This window comes from Hyla sarda, chromosome 1 (assembly GCF_029499605.1).
Source record: "Hyla sarda isolate aHylSar1 chromosome 1, aHylSar1.hap1, whole genome shotgun sequence".
In the NCBI taxonomy this organism is placed as follows: Eukaryota; Metazoa; Chordata; class Amphibia; order Anura; family Hylidae; genus Hyla; species Hyla sarda.
Genome location: NC_079189.1, coordinates 380862554 through 380875914, shown reverse-complemented (window position 1 = coordinate 380875914; position 13361 = coordinate 380862554). Strand labels below are relative to the sequence as shown.

The 13361-nt window shown below is 41.3% G+C and overlaps 1 protein-coding gene across 1 annotated transcript in view; it reads right to left on the bottom strand.

Annotated features, from left to right (window-relative positions):
- Nucleotides 1–13030, bottom strand: part of LOC130362304 (uncharacterized) — a 101475-nt gene extending 88445 nt beyond the window's left edge. Inside the window, exons 1-2 of the mRNA XM_056566592.1 lie at nt 12831–13030; nt 4830–4906 (exon numbers count right to left, since the gene is read on the bottom strand). Coding sequence (XP_056422567.1) covers nt 4830–4906; nt 12831–13030 — 277 coding nt within the window. The remainder of the gene's footprint in view (nt 1–4829; nt 4907–12830) is intronic.
- Nucleotides 13031–13361: the final 331 nt, after the last annotated feature.

Sequence of the window (13361 nt, the reverse complement as noted above, 5' to 3'; positions counted from 1 at the left end):
AAAAAATGACGTCAAAATAAAGTAGACATCTGAAAGTATAAGTTTCATAAACTATTTGGTCAGTATGCATAAATATATCCAACCTATTAGTGTTAAAATAGCAAAAAATCGTAATTTTTTGTAAAAATGTCATGATTTTTTGCATTGTAAAAAAAACTACAAATGATATCGGCTTACTTTTACTATGTACATGAAGGACAACTTGTGACAAAAAAACAATGTCAGAATTATCGTGATTGGCAAAACATTACCAGAGTTATTCTCTAATAAAGACAGACATCCCCGATTTGAAAAAACAGGCCTGGTCTTTCAGGGGCGTACAGGTTTATTTGTATTGGTCCTTAAGGGGTTAACATCTGTTTTACTTACTCTGCACTGTTCACACTGCGTAAATTCCGCTCGCGGAATTCCGTTCTGCTAGAAGAAAGAACATGTTCATTGTTCTTGCAGAATACGCGAGCAGAAGTCCATTGAAGTCAATGGTAAAAATCTTTCCACTTGAAATTGTTTTCGCGCGGAATCTGCACAGAAATTGCGTGCAAAAAATAAAATAAAAAGGGAAATTCCAATTGGTGGTTGTAGTCCAGCAAAAAAAAAAAAAAAAAAACAGTTCTAAATCCGTGTTAATTCCGGGTGAAAATTTTTTTTTATTCCGCGGCGGAATTTTTACGCGAGGATTCCTCTCCAATTCCTCAGTGTGAACGCACCCTTAGAGTTACTATTCTGGTATATATAAGGGGGTTCCCATCCACCATATTAATGCCCAGTGGGGACAGTATTGTTACAGTATTGTCTACAAAGCATTATAATATCAAGGCATTTGCCGATGGGTTCATGCACATTCCTAAAGGTTAGAGGTATTACCCTGCCCCCCAGGAGGTGATTTAGGGGTACACTGTAATTGAATAGGATTGAAGCGTTCTTTGCATAAATCCTTCCCAGGACACTATTTAGACAGTGTCTCTCCCTAAAAAATGATCTAGTACAAAATAGTGAACTGTATACACTATATATTGGCACAAAGATGGCCATTCTCCCAGTAGTAACCAGGGGCTCGAAATAAATGATTTCAACAATGTTTTATTAAAGGAGGACAAGAACCCTCAAGCTGCATTAAGCGGTGAGAAGTCGAGTGGCACTTTTGTCATGGAAATGTAAAGTATATAATAGTTGAGGCAAACAATGTGTGGGCCACTTCATTCTTTCAGCTGTGCTGACACCTCTTAGTGAGGAGCTGCAGGGAAGGATGTGGGAAAAGACTGCTCTCTGCAGAAGCTCCGAGCTTACATTTTACAATCCTTTGCTTCTGCTGAGAAGGAACCCAGTGAGACACTGGTTGTTTCACTGTGGGGGAAAGTATGAAATCTATGCCGAAGTTTACAGTCATGATGATTATTCTGATTTTCACATAACTGCATGTATTTAATACTAACTAGAAATACGTGCAAAATGTGCTAAAAATTTGCAGTACAGATTGAAAGGGTTATATAGTTAAAAGGGGTATTCCAGGGAAAAAAAATTTTTTTATATATCAACTGGCTCCAGAAAGTTAAACAGATTTGTAAATTACGTCTTTTAAAAAATCTTAATCATTTCAATAATTATCAGCTGCTGAAGTTGAGTTGTTCTTTTCCGTCTGGCAACAGTGCTCTCTGCTGACATCTCTGCTTGTCTCAGGAACTGCACAGAGTAGAAGAGGATTGCTATGGGGATTTGCTTCTAAACTCGGCGGTTCCCGAGATATGTGCCATCAGAGAGCACTTAGACAGAAAAGAACAACTCAACTTCAGCAGCTCATAAATACTGAAAGGATTAAGATTTTTCAATAGAAGTAATTTACAAATCTGTTTAACTTTCTGGAGCCAGTTGATTTATATATATATATATATATATATATATATATATATATATATATATATATATATAAATTTTTCCTGGATGACCCCTTTAAGGTTTACTTGACACAACACTGCAGGGGCTCTAAATTTCTTTTATAGTTACTCATAAATTTTCTTCCCTGGAACTTCTTGGGGACTGTGTTTATTTATACTGGTATTGTTCACAACAGTCTTTATTGATATGGACATACAGTGTACAATCATTTACCTTACTACATACACCAATAAGCCATACCATTAAAACCACTTGCCTAATTATGTGACGGTCCACCATGTGCCCTTACCTATTAAGGCTTTGTTTCCCAACCAGGGTGCCTCCAACTGTTGCAAAACTACACTTCCCAGCAGGCCCGGACACACTGTATTAAGCAAAATACAACGTATCCCGTATCCACAGGATAGGGGATAAGTGTTTGATCGCAGGGGGTCCAACCGGGGAGGAGGTGTGCCGGAGACAGGGTGACGTCGCGGCCGACACACCTCCATGTATCTCTATGGGAGAGGCGGGGAGGCAGTGTTTGTGCCTCCCCACCTCTCCCATAGCACTGTATGGGGAGAGGGCGTACCATTGACCTCAGAGAGGTCGACGCTATGCGCATTAGCCACTCACATAGAGCTGGAATACGGGTCCCTATTTGGGAGATCGTGGTGGGGGGGAGGGGGTCCCATCGGTCAGACCACTGCAATCAGACACTTATCCCCTATCCTGTGCATAGGGGATAAGTTGTATTTTGCCACAGATGTCCTTTAAGGTATGGACACCACAAGATCTCTAAAGGTATCTTGCATCATCTGAGACATTCAAAGAGGGTACAAAAGACGCACTCACCCGGTTTTATGCCATAGAAGATGTGTGTTTATTCTAAGAGGTACATGGAAATCAGAGGCTCGAGTCAGGGAGGAAAGAAAGCATGTGCTTGGCCTAGCTTGTGGACCCATTTCGCGGGTTCTCCGCTTGGTCACGCCCATCTTGCATCATCTGGTGCCAATATATTAGTAGCAGATTCTTTAAAGGGGTACTCCACTGGGGAAAAAAAATTATCAACTGATGCCAGAATGTTAAACATATTTGTTTCTATTAAAAAAAATCTTCATCCTTCCAGTACTTATCAGCTGCTGTATGATCCACAGGAAGTTATTTTCTTTTTTAATTTCTTTTCTGTCTGATCACAGTGCTCTCTGCTGACACCTCTGTCCATTTTAGGAACTGTCCAGAGTAGGAGCAAATCCCCATAGAAAACCTATCCTGCTCTGGACAGTTCCTGAAATGGACAGAGGTGTCAGCAGAGAGAACTGTGATCAGGCAGAAAGGAAATTCAAAAAGAAGAAATCTTCCCATGAATCATACAGCAGCTGATGAGTACTGGAAGGATTAAGCTTTTTTAATAGAAGACATTTACAAATCTGTTTAACTTTCTGGCACCAGTTAATTTAAAAGAAAATGTTTTCCAGTGGAGTACCCCTTTAAGTCCTGTAAACTGTGGACTCAATGGACTGGACTTTCACTGCAATGTGCAGGTACTCATATTAAGGCCAAGTCAAAACTTTGAAGTCTTCTATGTTCAGATGTCAGAAATTCAGCATAGATGTGGAATTCCGAGGCCCCATTAATTTTGCCGGAATTCCCCATCTATTTGGAATCTCTGCGGAATTTTCACATGAATTCTGCGTGAATACTCAGAGCAGGGGAAAAAAATGATTTTAATTCATTGCATAAGTTAATTTTTGCACGAATTACGCACAAAATCTGCATTTCTATGTGTAAATCCATGCAGCAATTCTGCCATGTGAACATAGCCTTTGTCATGCTCCTCAAACCATTCCTGACCAATTTTTGCAGGACCTTACATTTCCCAGCGAATAATTTCCCAGAGCACCACAGTGTCTTAGACAGCTTGCCTTCTTCTCCCAGAGTATCCTAGTGACATTTCTTTCCTAGGTAAGTGATGCGCACACACTCCTGGCTGTCCACATTAAGGAAACCAAAATTTAAATCAGTGGAGAGGGGTCCGTATAGAAGCTGTGAGACAATGGCCTTGATTTATCAAGAGTGGAGTGTAGTTTTCTTTGTGGGTTTTTTTCCCAACAGGTATTTTTCCACGGTATTTACCAATTTTTTCCCTACTTTTTTGCAATTTTCCCTACGTTTAGTTTTTTTTTACAACTGCTCTTAGCTTTGAGGGTTTCCAGAGCTCAAATCCACCACATTTTCTGTGGAAATCTTATTAAATATGCTGAGATTCTTAAAATGTCATGGACACGACCCCTTTTTCGGGTTTTCTAAGTAAAATGGAGAGTTGGTTGTTTTTTTCCCCAAAGGATAGGGGATAGGTAATAGATCGCAGGGGGTCCGACCACTGGGATCCCTGCGATCTCCTGAACGGGGCACTGGCAGTCTGCTGGAAGTGGCCATTCACCCCCGCAGGAAGTCGTCACCGACATGCCCCCTAAATGTATCTCTATGAGATACATGGATGGGGCATGTTGGCTGCCGATATGTGTGGGATCGGCACACCCCCTTCCAGCAGACTGCCAGTGCCCCGTTCTGGAGATCGCAGGGGGTCCCAGCGGTTGGACCCCCCGCGATCTATTACCTATCTACTATCCTTTGAATAGGGGATAAGTTATGTTTCACAACAGAACTCCTCTAATTTATCATATGTTCAGGACAGATTATCATACTCAGTGAGTATATACCCTGTGACATAAAGGAGAAATCTTCAAACCATTTAGGAATTGATACCAAAAGTGTTGAAGAATTGTCTGAAATCAGACAACCTTTTGGCCCCTTTCATGAGGGAGTAGGTCATGATGAGGGAGTTAAGGTCATGATTTTGTATTAGTATTTGTTAGCTAAACTCTGGTCCCAAAGGACGTTCTATCTCTTTATGTTAACAGATAACGGCTACAAGAATAGCCATAGTTACCAACCTTTATCGAATAAAGTAAGATTCTTCTCTAAACTTGTAAACACACCAACAAAGTAAAGAATCCACTGAGAAAACAATCTAAAACACAAATGGCTTTTATTGAAAAGTATAGCATAGACAGAACAAAACTGGCAGCTACATGGAATGTCAGTTAAACAGAATGTATCCACAAGTCTCAGTACTATGAAATGCTGCTAACAGCGTGACACTTGGCCTTGGAGTGACATAGGGACTCAATTACTGACCAAGGTGGGACATCGCTGCGGCCAGTGCTTATCTAAGCAGCAGTATGACACTCTGGGCCCCAACGTCACTCAGGCCTAAACGTCATGCTGAAACTCAGGGAGGCGATTAGGGAGGACTGGAGCAGGACACTGGAGGCATCGCGGGAGCCCTGGAGGTGAGTAGAGGTTGTTCTAACCCACCCCCCTCCTCTTAGCGCTCAATGTCTCTTATAGGGTAGGGTCACACGTGTCCTATTTTGCTACATATTTTCCTACCCATTGAAGTCAATACAGTGTTTTTTCCTGCTGCGCAGATTTTGGGCAACGCGAAATATGCTGTGTAAGCGGTACGTGGGGCCGTACCCCTAGCGTGTATTCAAACGTACAGTATCCTGTGCATATTTGATGCACAGGATTTGAAGCTACTGATTTTATGCTGCAGATTTCAGTGTAAACTAAATGACTGAACACAGCTTCAAATATGCGCAGTATATTGTACATATGAATAGACCTGTTAGTGCGGTAATATTTTAGCATTGGTTGAAACTTAAGTAAATTAGGGGAGCTGACATAGTGTTACAGCTTTATTATTGCTACGATAATCTTTTTGTTGTAGATTTGTTACTTGGGGTTCAGCGTGTTTGCTTCCTGTGTGTTAGGTTTAGCAGACGTTGAAAGCTAAACCTATTGTTTGTTACCTATGCTTAGGGAATCTTCACGTGATAGAAATTTCTGTGATTGAAAACCAGTTCGGCTCATCTAAATGGAATGGTTTGGCGGCAAGCCCATGGATTTCTGCAAGCCCATTTAAATGTTACAGGAATTTCTGCAATAAATCCCTTGTGAGTAATTTTACCCATAGGGTACATTCAACATGCAGAAGAAATTTCCACAGTGAAATACAAGGGAGAACTGCCTGAAGTTAATGCCAGCAATGCATGATATGAACTCTAGCATGCGATCCTTATGGGCTGCTGCTGTAGCCTGCCCACTCTTGCTGCACTAAGGAGCAACATATGATAAAGAAGGTAATGATACATATTTAGGTTGGGGGGTAAGAGTTACACTGTTGCTCTGTGCGTAATTCTCCCACAGCATCCAAACTTCGGATAACCTATGTAAATGGAATTTGTCTTCTTTCCTTCTTGCACGCTAATCAAGTTCACAGTATTCCAGAAATGTTTCTTTTTAAGATTAAATGGAACAAGAACACTTTTGGCAAGTCGCATGTGGATGAGGCCAAATCTTTTTTTTTTTAGACACAGCAAACATTAGTTTCATCACACATCCATAACAACAAAAATATAGCTGGATAAATGGGGTGGAGGCATATCTTATCAACATTGGTGGGTGGAGAATGATGAAGATAACGTAGCGATGTACTTGACGTTATTGAGCCCACAGTGTTTAGTGGAATGGCAGCATTCATGTCTAATGTATTCAACCACAGGGCCTCCATTCTTATGTCCAGTGAGAGAACCAGCATCAGGCCCTCCATAACCCCCCTGGTCAGATACTTATCACCTATTTTGATGATACATGCATACAAGTAAATGTGTTGTCTACATGTTTATTGTATTGATCAGAGCCAAATATTCAAACATTATATGTTTTTTTCTAGTCAATTATCATTTCCGATCATAATTTTTATTTTGTATTTATTTACATTGTTTCTGGGGCTGTCATCTTGCCTGAGCTATTTTTAGGCATTTAGAGATATGCTTTACAGCAGGACCCATGGACATAGACACAATAGTCTGGAGCAGACCCATTCATTGAAATGGATTTGAATGTTTTCTGGGCATGCTCTGTGAACTGGGGGGGGGGGATTTCTGCAGCAAAAAACTCTGCTGCGTAAACTCTAGACTCTGGATCTGCTATCAATTGTGACAGTGCAGGTCTATCCACTCCAGACAGTATGTTCACCTAGGATTCCATAATGTGCCGTACCCTAACTTTACCCTAATGTTCTTTCACTAATACTGGTCCCCTTCAACTTACACTTAACTTTGTAGTAACTCTGAGGTTTGTGTCTTTTGGCTACAATTTGATAAAGTGTTTTCCTGCCTCTTGTGTCAAGCTTTAACTTTCGACCACAACTACTTTTGTCTGAAGATGTTTTGCTTGTCTTTGCATACTGAAATGTAGTCGAGAAACCAGTAGACCTTGATCACCATAGCAACTTGGATTACAGAAGCCCCTACCAGGTACCAACCAACAATCATTCCCTTTTGTAACTCAGGTCTGACAGATCACACCCCTAAAATAAATAACCTGATTTTTAGAACAGTATAAGTAAAAATGTTTATTAAATTTGATAAAAGATACCTGATGGAGAAAAAAATATTGGGAGATGACAGGTATGTCAGGAAGAATTCCACTTGACTATGTAAAATTAGAAACGTTCCAGTTATTTTGTTAAACCTCTGTAGTTCCTGCTGTAAATTATTTTGGTATATAGCTGCATCATCTACATACAGACATCCTGTTGTCTGGTTATCTGACAGATGATCTACCAGAACATGACTGATCAAATAAGTGTACTGACTCCACCACATAAACTCAGAAACCCCTGAAACCCAAGACATTTAACATAGGGCATATCATTTATATAAATGAAGAGAGTATATTGTAACATTGGGGCTTATGAACATGGTCATGCCTCTGTGTTCTAGTGAATACAGTGCCAAGACATGTGTATGGGGTCTTACTAAACATTTGTAGGCCTCTGATTTCAAACAAAGACATACAGGGATTTTTCCAGTCAGATTTCATATGGATTGGTAAGAAAAAAAATTGCCTGTGGCCTCTGTGCACTACCATACAGGTCACATGCGCACACCCTGTTGTGTCTTGAGCTCCAACACTTTTTGCTTCAAAGATTTAAGCCTTACATTATAATTTATAAATAAAATAATATGTGGTGCACCCGTTAAAATCTATTCTGTATTGGCCTTTGAGATCTCCCATCCTCCTCCTATGTCTACCTCTCTTTCATACGGGGCAGTCTAAGGTCATAGATATTTGTTGAAATTCTATTCTAATATATATATATATATATATATATATATATATATATATATATATTTTTTTTTTTTTTTTTTTTTTCACTGTCCACTGGTGGCTGTAAAATTGTAATTATTCTTCCAGATTCTCTGACATTCTTCCATTCTCAGCAGTGGCGATGGATATGCGTGCATCCATTTTACAGCTTATGTTATACAGTATAACTATCACAGCGGAGGTATTGTGACATTTTGGAAACCTTTATAAGGCTGTTTAAGTTCACAGCTCAATACCTAACAGCAGGATTATATTTAGTAGAAAATATTAGTATTTAGTAGTACTAAGTATGGCAAGATATTGCCCAATACATTTTGTATCTATACAATTTTCTCTAAAGATCTATAATACTTGTCTTTGTTTCTAACCTCAAAATTGTAAAGTGCTGCGGAAATTGTTGGTGCTATATATAAAAATAAATCAAAAATTGGGATTATTATGTTTATTAATATTAATAAATAATTTATAAAATATGTCATACAAAATGCAAAGGGGTAGTCCAGTGCTGAAAAACGTATCCCCATCCTAAGGATAGGGGATATGTTTCAGATCGTGGGGGTCCGACTGCTGGGACCCCCCCATGATCTCCTGTAAGGGGCTCCAGCTCGCTGGCCAGATAGCGGGTGTCGACCACTGCGCAAAGCAGGGGCCGACACGCCGCCTCAATGCAGCGCTATGGCAGAGCCGGAGATTGCCGAAGGCAGCGCTCCAGCTCTGGCATAGAGTTGTATTGAGGGGGCCTGTCAGCCGCCGCTTCTTGCGGTGGTCAACAAGCCCCCTTCCTGCGGGCTGCCGGGGGCCCCGTACAGGAGATCGTGGGGGGCCCCAGCGGTCGGACCCACCGCAATCTGAAACTTATCTCCTATCCTTAGGATTGGGGATAAGTTTTTCAGCACTGGATATCTCCTTTTACTAAATCAACCATAACATTAAAGGGGTACTCCCGTGAATATTTTTTTTTTAAATCAACTGGTGCCAGAAAGTTAAAAAGATTTGTAAATTACTTCTATTAAAAAATCTTAATCTTTCCAGTACTTTTAAGGGGCTGTATACTACAGAGGAAATGCTTTTCTTTTTGGATTTCTCTTGTTTCACGACCACAGTGCTCTCTGCTGACCTCTGCTGTCCATTTTAGGAACTGTCCAGAGCAGGAGAAAATCCCCATAGCAATTTTGGACAATTCCTCAAATGGACAGCAGAGGTCAGCAGAGAGCACTGTGGTCATGACAGAAGAGAAATCCAAAAAGAAAAGCATATCCTCTGTAGTATACAGCCCCTAAAAAGTACTGGAAGGATTAAGATTTTTTAATAGAAGTAATTTACTAATCTGTTTAATTTTCCGGCACCAGTTGATTTAAAAAAAAAAAAAGTTTTCCACAGGAGTACCCCTTTAAAACCACTGCCAGTTGAAGGGAATAACATTGATTATCCCGTGACTAAGACACCTCTCTACGGGTGAATAGCAAATACCAAAATAGCAAAAAACAAGCCCTCATATAGGTCTGTGGAAGGAAAAATGAAAAAGTTATGGCGCTTAGAAGACGAGGAGGAAAAACTAAAATTTAAAAATTTAAATAGGCTGTGTCCTTAAGGGGCTTATGTTATGGCAGATCATTTTATGTATGTACAGGTGTTTTTTTCTTTTAAACTTTTACTTAAAAGTGTATCATGATCAGTTTCCTATCAGCTGGTGAGAAATAAGACTACGATGCACTTGTCATGTACCCTCTATTCATTGTCTTCTTAATTGTTTAATAGCAGGCGTGGCGTATTTAAAGACCCTTTCAGCAAAACACATTGCCACTTTAAGAGGATCCAGCCGCTTCTATTAATAATTGCATTGCTGCCCTATTATTGTCTAAGAATAATGAGGGAATTAAAGTTCTAGCCCCCAACCTGAAGCTATCCTGAAATGTTTTCAATTAACTCTTGGCACTAACAGGAAAGCATCAAACCTTTCCCATGCTGAAATATGGAAAGTCTGCAGGGAACATCTCAGCAGGAGAGGAATTTCATTAAAACCAGCACATCATAATTCAACGACTTCTACTCTCACTGTGAGCCGCTCTATTGATAAGGACTCCAAGGCGATTTTATGGATTTGCAAAAAGAAATGATTTCATAAGATCTTTCCAGGCAGTTTGTTTTGGCATTTTGTCTCTGCTATCCGACCTAATGAAAAAAAAGAAGAGAAAGAAAAGAAAAATGACATTTAAGGTCAACTCTCCAGCATGAAGATATTAAGAAAGAATTACAAGCGTCAGGGAAGGGCAGATTCCACAAACTTAACTATACTCCTTTATTTTTGTGCTTTTCTCTAATAATCATTCCTCTTTTGTTACTCGTCCAAGGTCTCCCAATATTCTTCCTCCTTACTAATTATCCTTGCTATTTGCTTCAAAGCAAGTACAAGCCTTGATTTATTTGTGGCAGACACAGTTACCTCCAAGGTCTTAGAGCATAGAAATATGCCAAAATACCAATAGGAAAAGATATCTTGTGCTTTTTTTGACGCATCAGAAGAAATTAGCTAAAACAAAGCAATCAATTTTAGAGAATTATATCTAGTAAAAATTTTATGGACCTGGAGCTAATTCCCATTAAAAAGAAAACTGAGCCACTCAAATGTTATCACAATCTTATGAAATAATCCAACAGTCAAAAAGTTAGGACATTCTCCAGTAGATACTGTATTAAAAGTGGAGTCTGGCGAAAAACATCTTATTCCCTATCCAAAGGATAGGGGATAAGATGTCTGATCACGGAGGTCCCGTTGCTGGGGACAACCGCGATCTCCGGGCCGGCAGTGGGGGCGGTCGGAAGACGAAGCTTGGAGCTTCCGTGCTCGTGACATCATGCCACGCCCCCTCCATTCATGTCTATGGGAGGAGGCGTGACAGCTATTACGTAGCCGTCAAGCCTCCTCCCATAGACATGAATGAGGGGGTCGTGGCAGCTGTAGTCGCCAGTCATCCGGTATGGAGCGGAGTTCGCTCAGGCCGTGCCGGAGATCGTGGGCGGTCCCTGGTGGTGGGACCCCCGTGATCAGACATATTATCCTCTATGCTTTGGATAAGATGTTTTTCACCAGAGTACCCCTTTAAGGAGATATTTTCCCTTAGAAGTAATTATCTTGCTGTATTATCTGCAAAATGGACTTTGGAGTTGTTAATAACCTATTCCACAAAATAGGTAAAAAACTAAGGGGGGGATTTATTCAAACTTGTACTGAGAAAAAGTGGAGCATGTGGCTATAGCAACCAATCAGATTATTTTTTTTTTATTATTATTAAAAAGGCTACTGAATAACATAAGAAGTAATCTGGTTTATATGGGCAACTGCTCCACTTTTCCTTCTAGGAGTGATAAATAGATACAGTATACAGTAAATTTAAGTTCAACCATTTGAAACCTTGTTAAAGCGATGCCAGTGGCCAGTTAAATCTTCAGAACTTGTATAAATCATTTAAATGCAGTAGGATAACTGACTTTCTAATGTACCATCTGTTGCTATGCCTCTGTAGGTCAATCACAGATATAGTCACATGACCATGTTCCTGGTGTTTATTTACTGGTGTAACATCCTGATCTTTGAACACATACTTATCTTCCCCTCCATATAGTAGGTGATGTCACACATCACATGCATTTTCTTTACCTGTTCTCTCCTATCCTCTGTCTCTGGAGGCGACATGATTCTGTACTGTGCAGCAGATTGTGTGTTACGTTATGCGTTTCGGCCGCACACGCTGGCCATGAGCGCATGGTCCGTTACCTGCTGCTGTCGGCGGGCTGGGATTCACATTGCAGGATGCGCCCGCATGGGAATCCCAGTCCGTCACTCACTGGGTGCTTCTCCTGCCCCTGCCTCTGCCTCTCTGCTCCGGCACGCGTGTCCCTGTTCCCTAGGACGCGCGCGCCGGAGCTTTAAGATTTAAAGGGCCAGTGCTCCCATTAGTGTAGTACACCTGTGGCTCATTGATAAATTCCCGGATCTTTGTTGCCTTGTGCCTGAGAGAAAGCATTCCTGAGAGTTGCCTTGCCATTTATCTGATCCTTTGCTCTGTGACCTTGCTCCTCTGCTGCCTGCTTACTGACCTCCTGCTATGTCCTGACTATGCTACTGTGCCGCCTGCCCTGACCTTCTGCTATCCTGACTACGAGCTACCTTATCCCTCCTGTGCTTCGCATCTCCTCAGCCGCCTGTGTGGTCGAGCCATGCCAGGGGTAGCAACCTGGGTGCCGCCTGGTGCAGCAAGTCCATCCCGCTTTGCGGCGGGCTCTGGTGAAAACCAGCAGCACCTTAGACTCCGCTCCCTGGTACGGTCCGAGTCATCTCCCACACAGGTCCAGCGGATCCACATCTACTGGTGTTCCTGTCTTCTGGAACGTGAGTTTTACATCGTGCAGAGCCAGTCAGTAGCAGATCAGCGGACCAGAGTCTCAGTAGCAGCAGGTGCCTTACTATAGAGGGTAAAAAAGGGTGCACCCAAGCCCAGGAGCCTCAGATGCCCATCAGGTCTCGAACTTCACTGAGAAGCCGATTTCTCTCAATGAAAACAAGAAGTAATTACGTCACTACTTTACATCTTGCAATAGAGGGAATGTAAATAGAGGCAATGTATGTTATACAGGAAAGGAAAATTGAGAACTGAAATCCTGTTCATTCGCCTATTATGCCCAGACTGCCACTAAACTTTTAAACTTTGACTTACCTTTCATCGCTTCCCTGTTGCTGGTTGTATTTATCTCCTGTTCTCCGTGGCACTCTTCTTCCTACTTTTCGGGTTGACACATAACAGTGCAGCTCAGTTAATTGTAGGCCACATCGATGTCCAACTTCAGCTGGTGATAGGCTGATGGCAGTGTAATGTATTAGGCTTGGCCTTCTTCCTGGTGCACTGGATTGATACATCACACCGCCCCTCAGCCTTTCACCTACGAAGGCAGGAAATCGCTGTGGCTGCCGATTAGCTGAGTCAGTGTAACATGTCAGGTCCCAAGAGCAGGAAGAAGACCACACCGGAGGAAGGGAGACCAACACCAGCAGCCCCAGTGAAGCGGCGGAACATTAGTCAAAATGTATTATTTTAATTGCAGCAAATTGGGCAAATAAATAAGGCTCAATAATGTAAATGTTCTAGAATGTTCCTGGCAGTATATGGTAACTGAGTTAATAAAAACATAACAGTTTAAAACATCTAGTGCCTTACACTTCACCTCTGCCTGATCAGTTTAACTTCTGT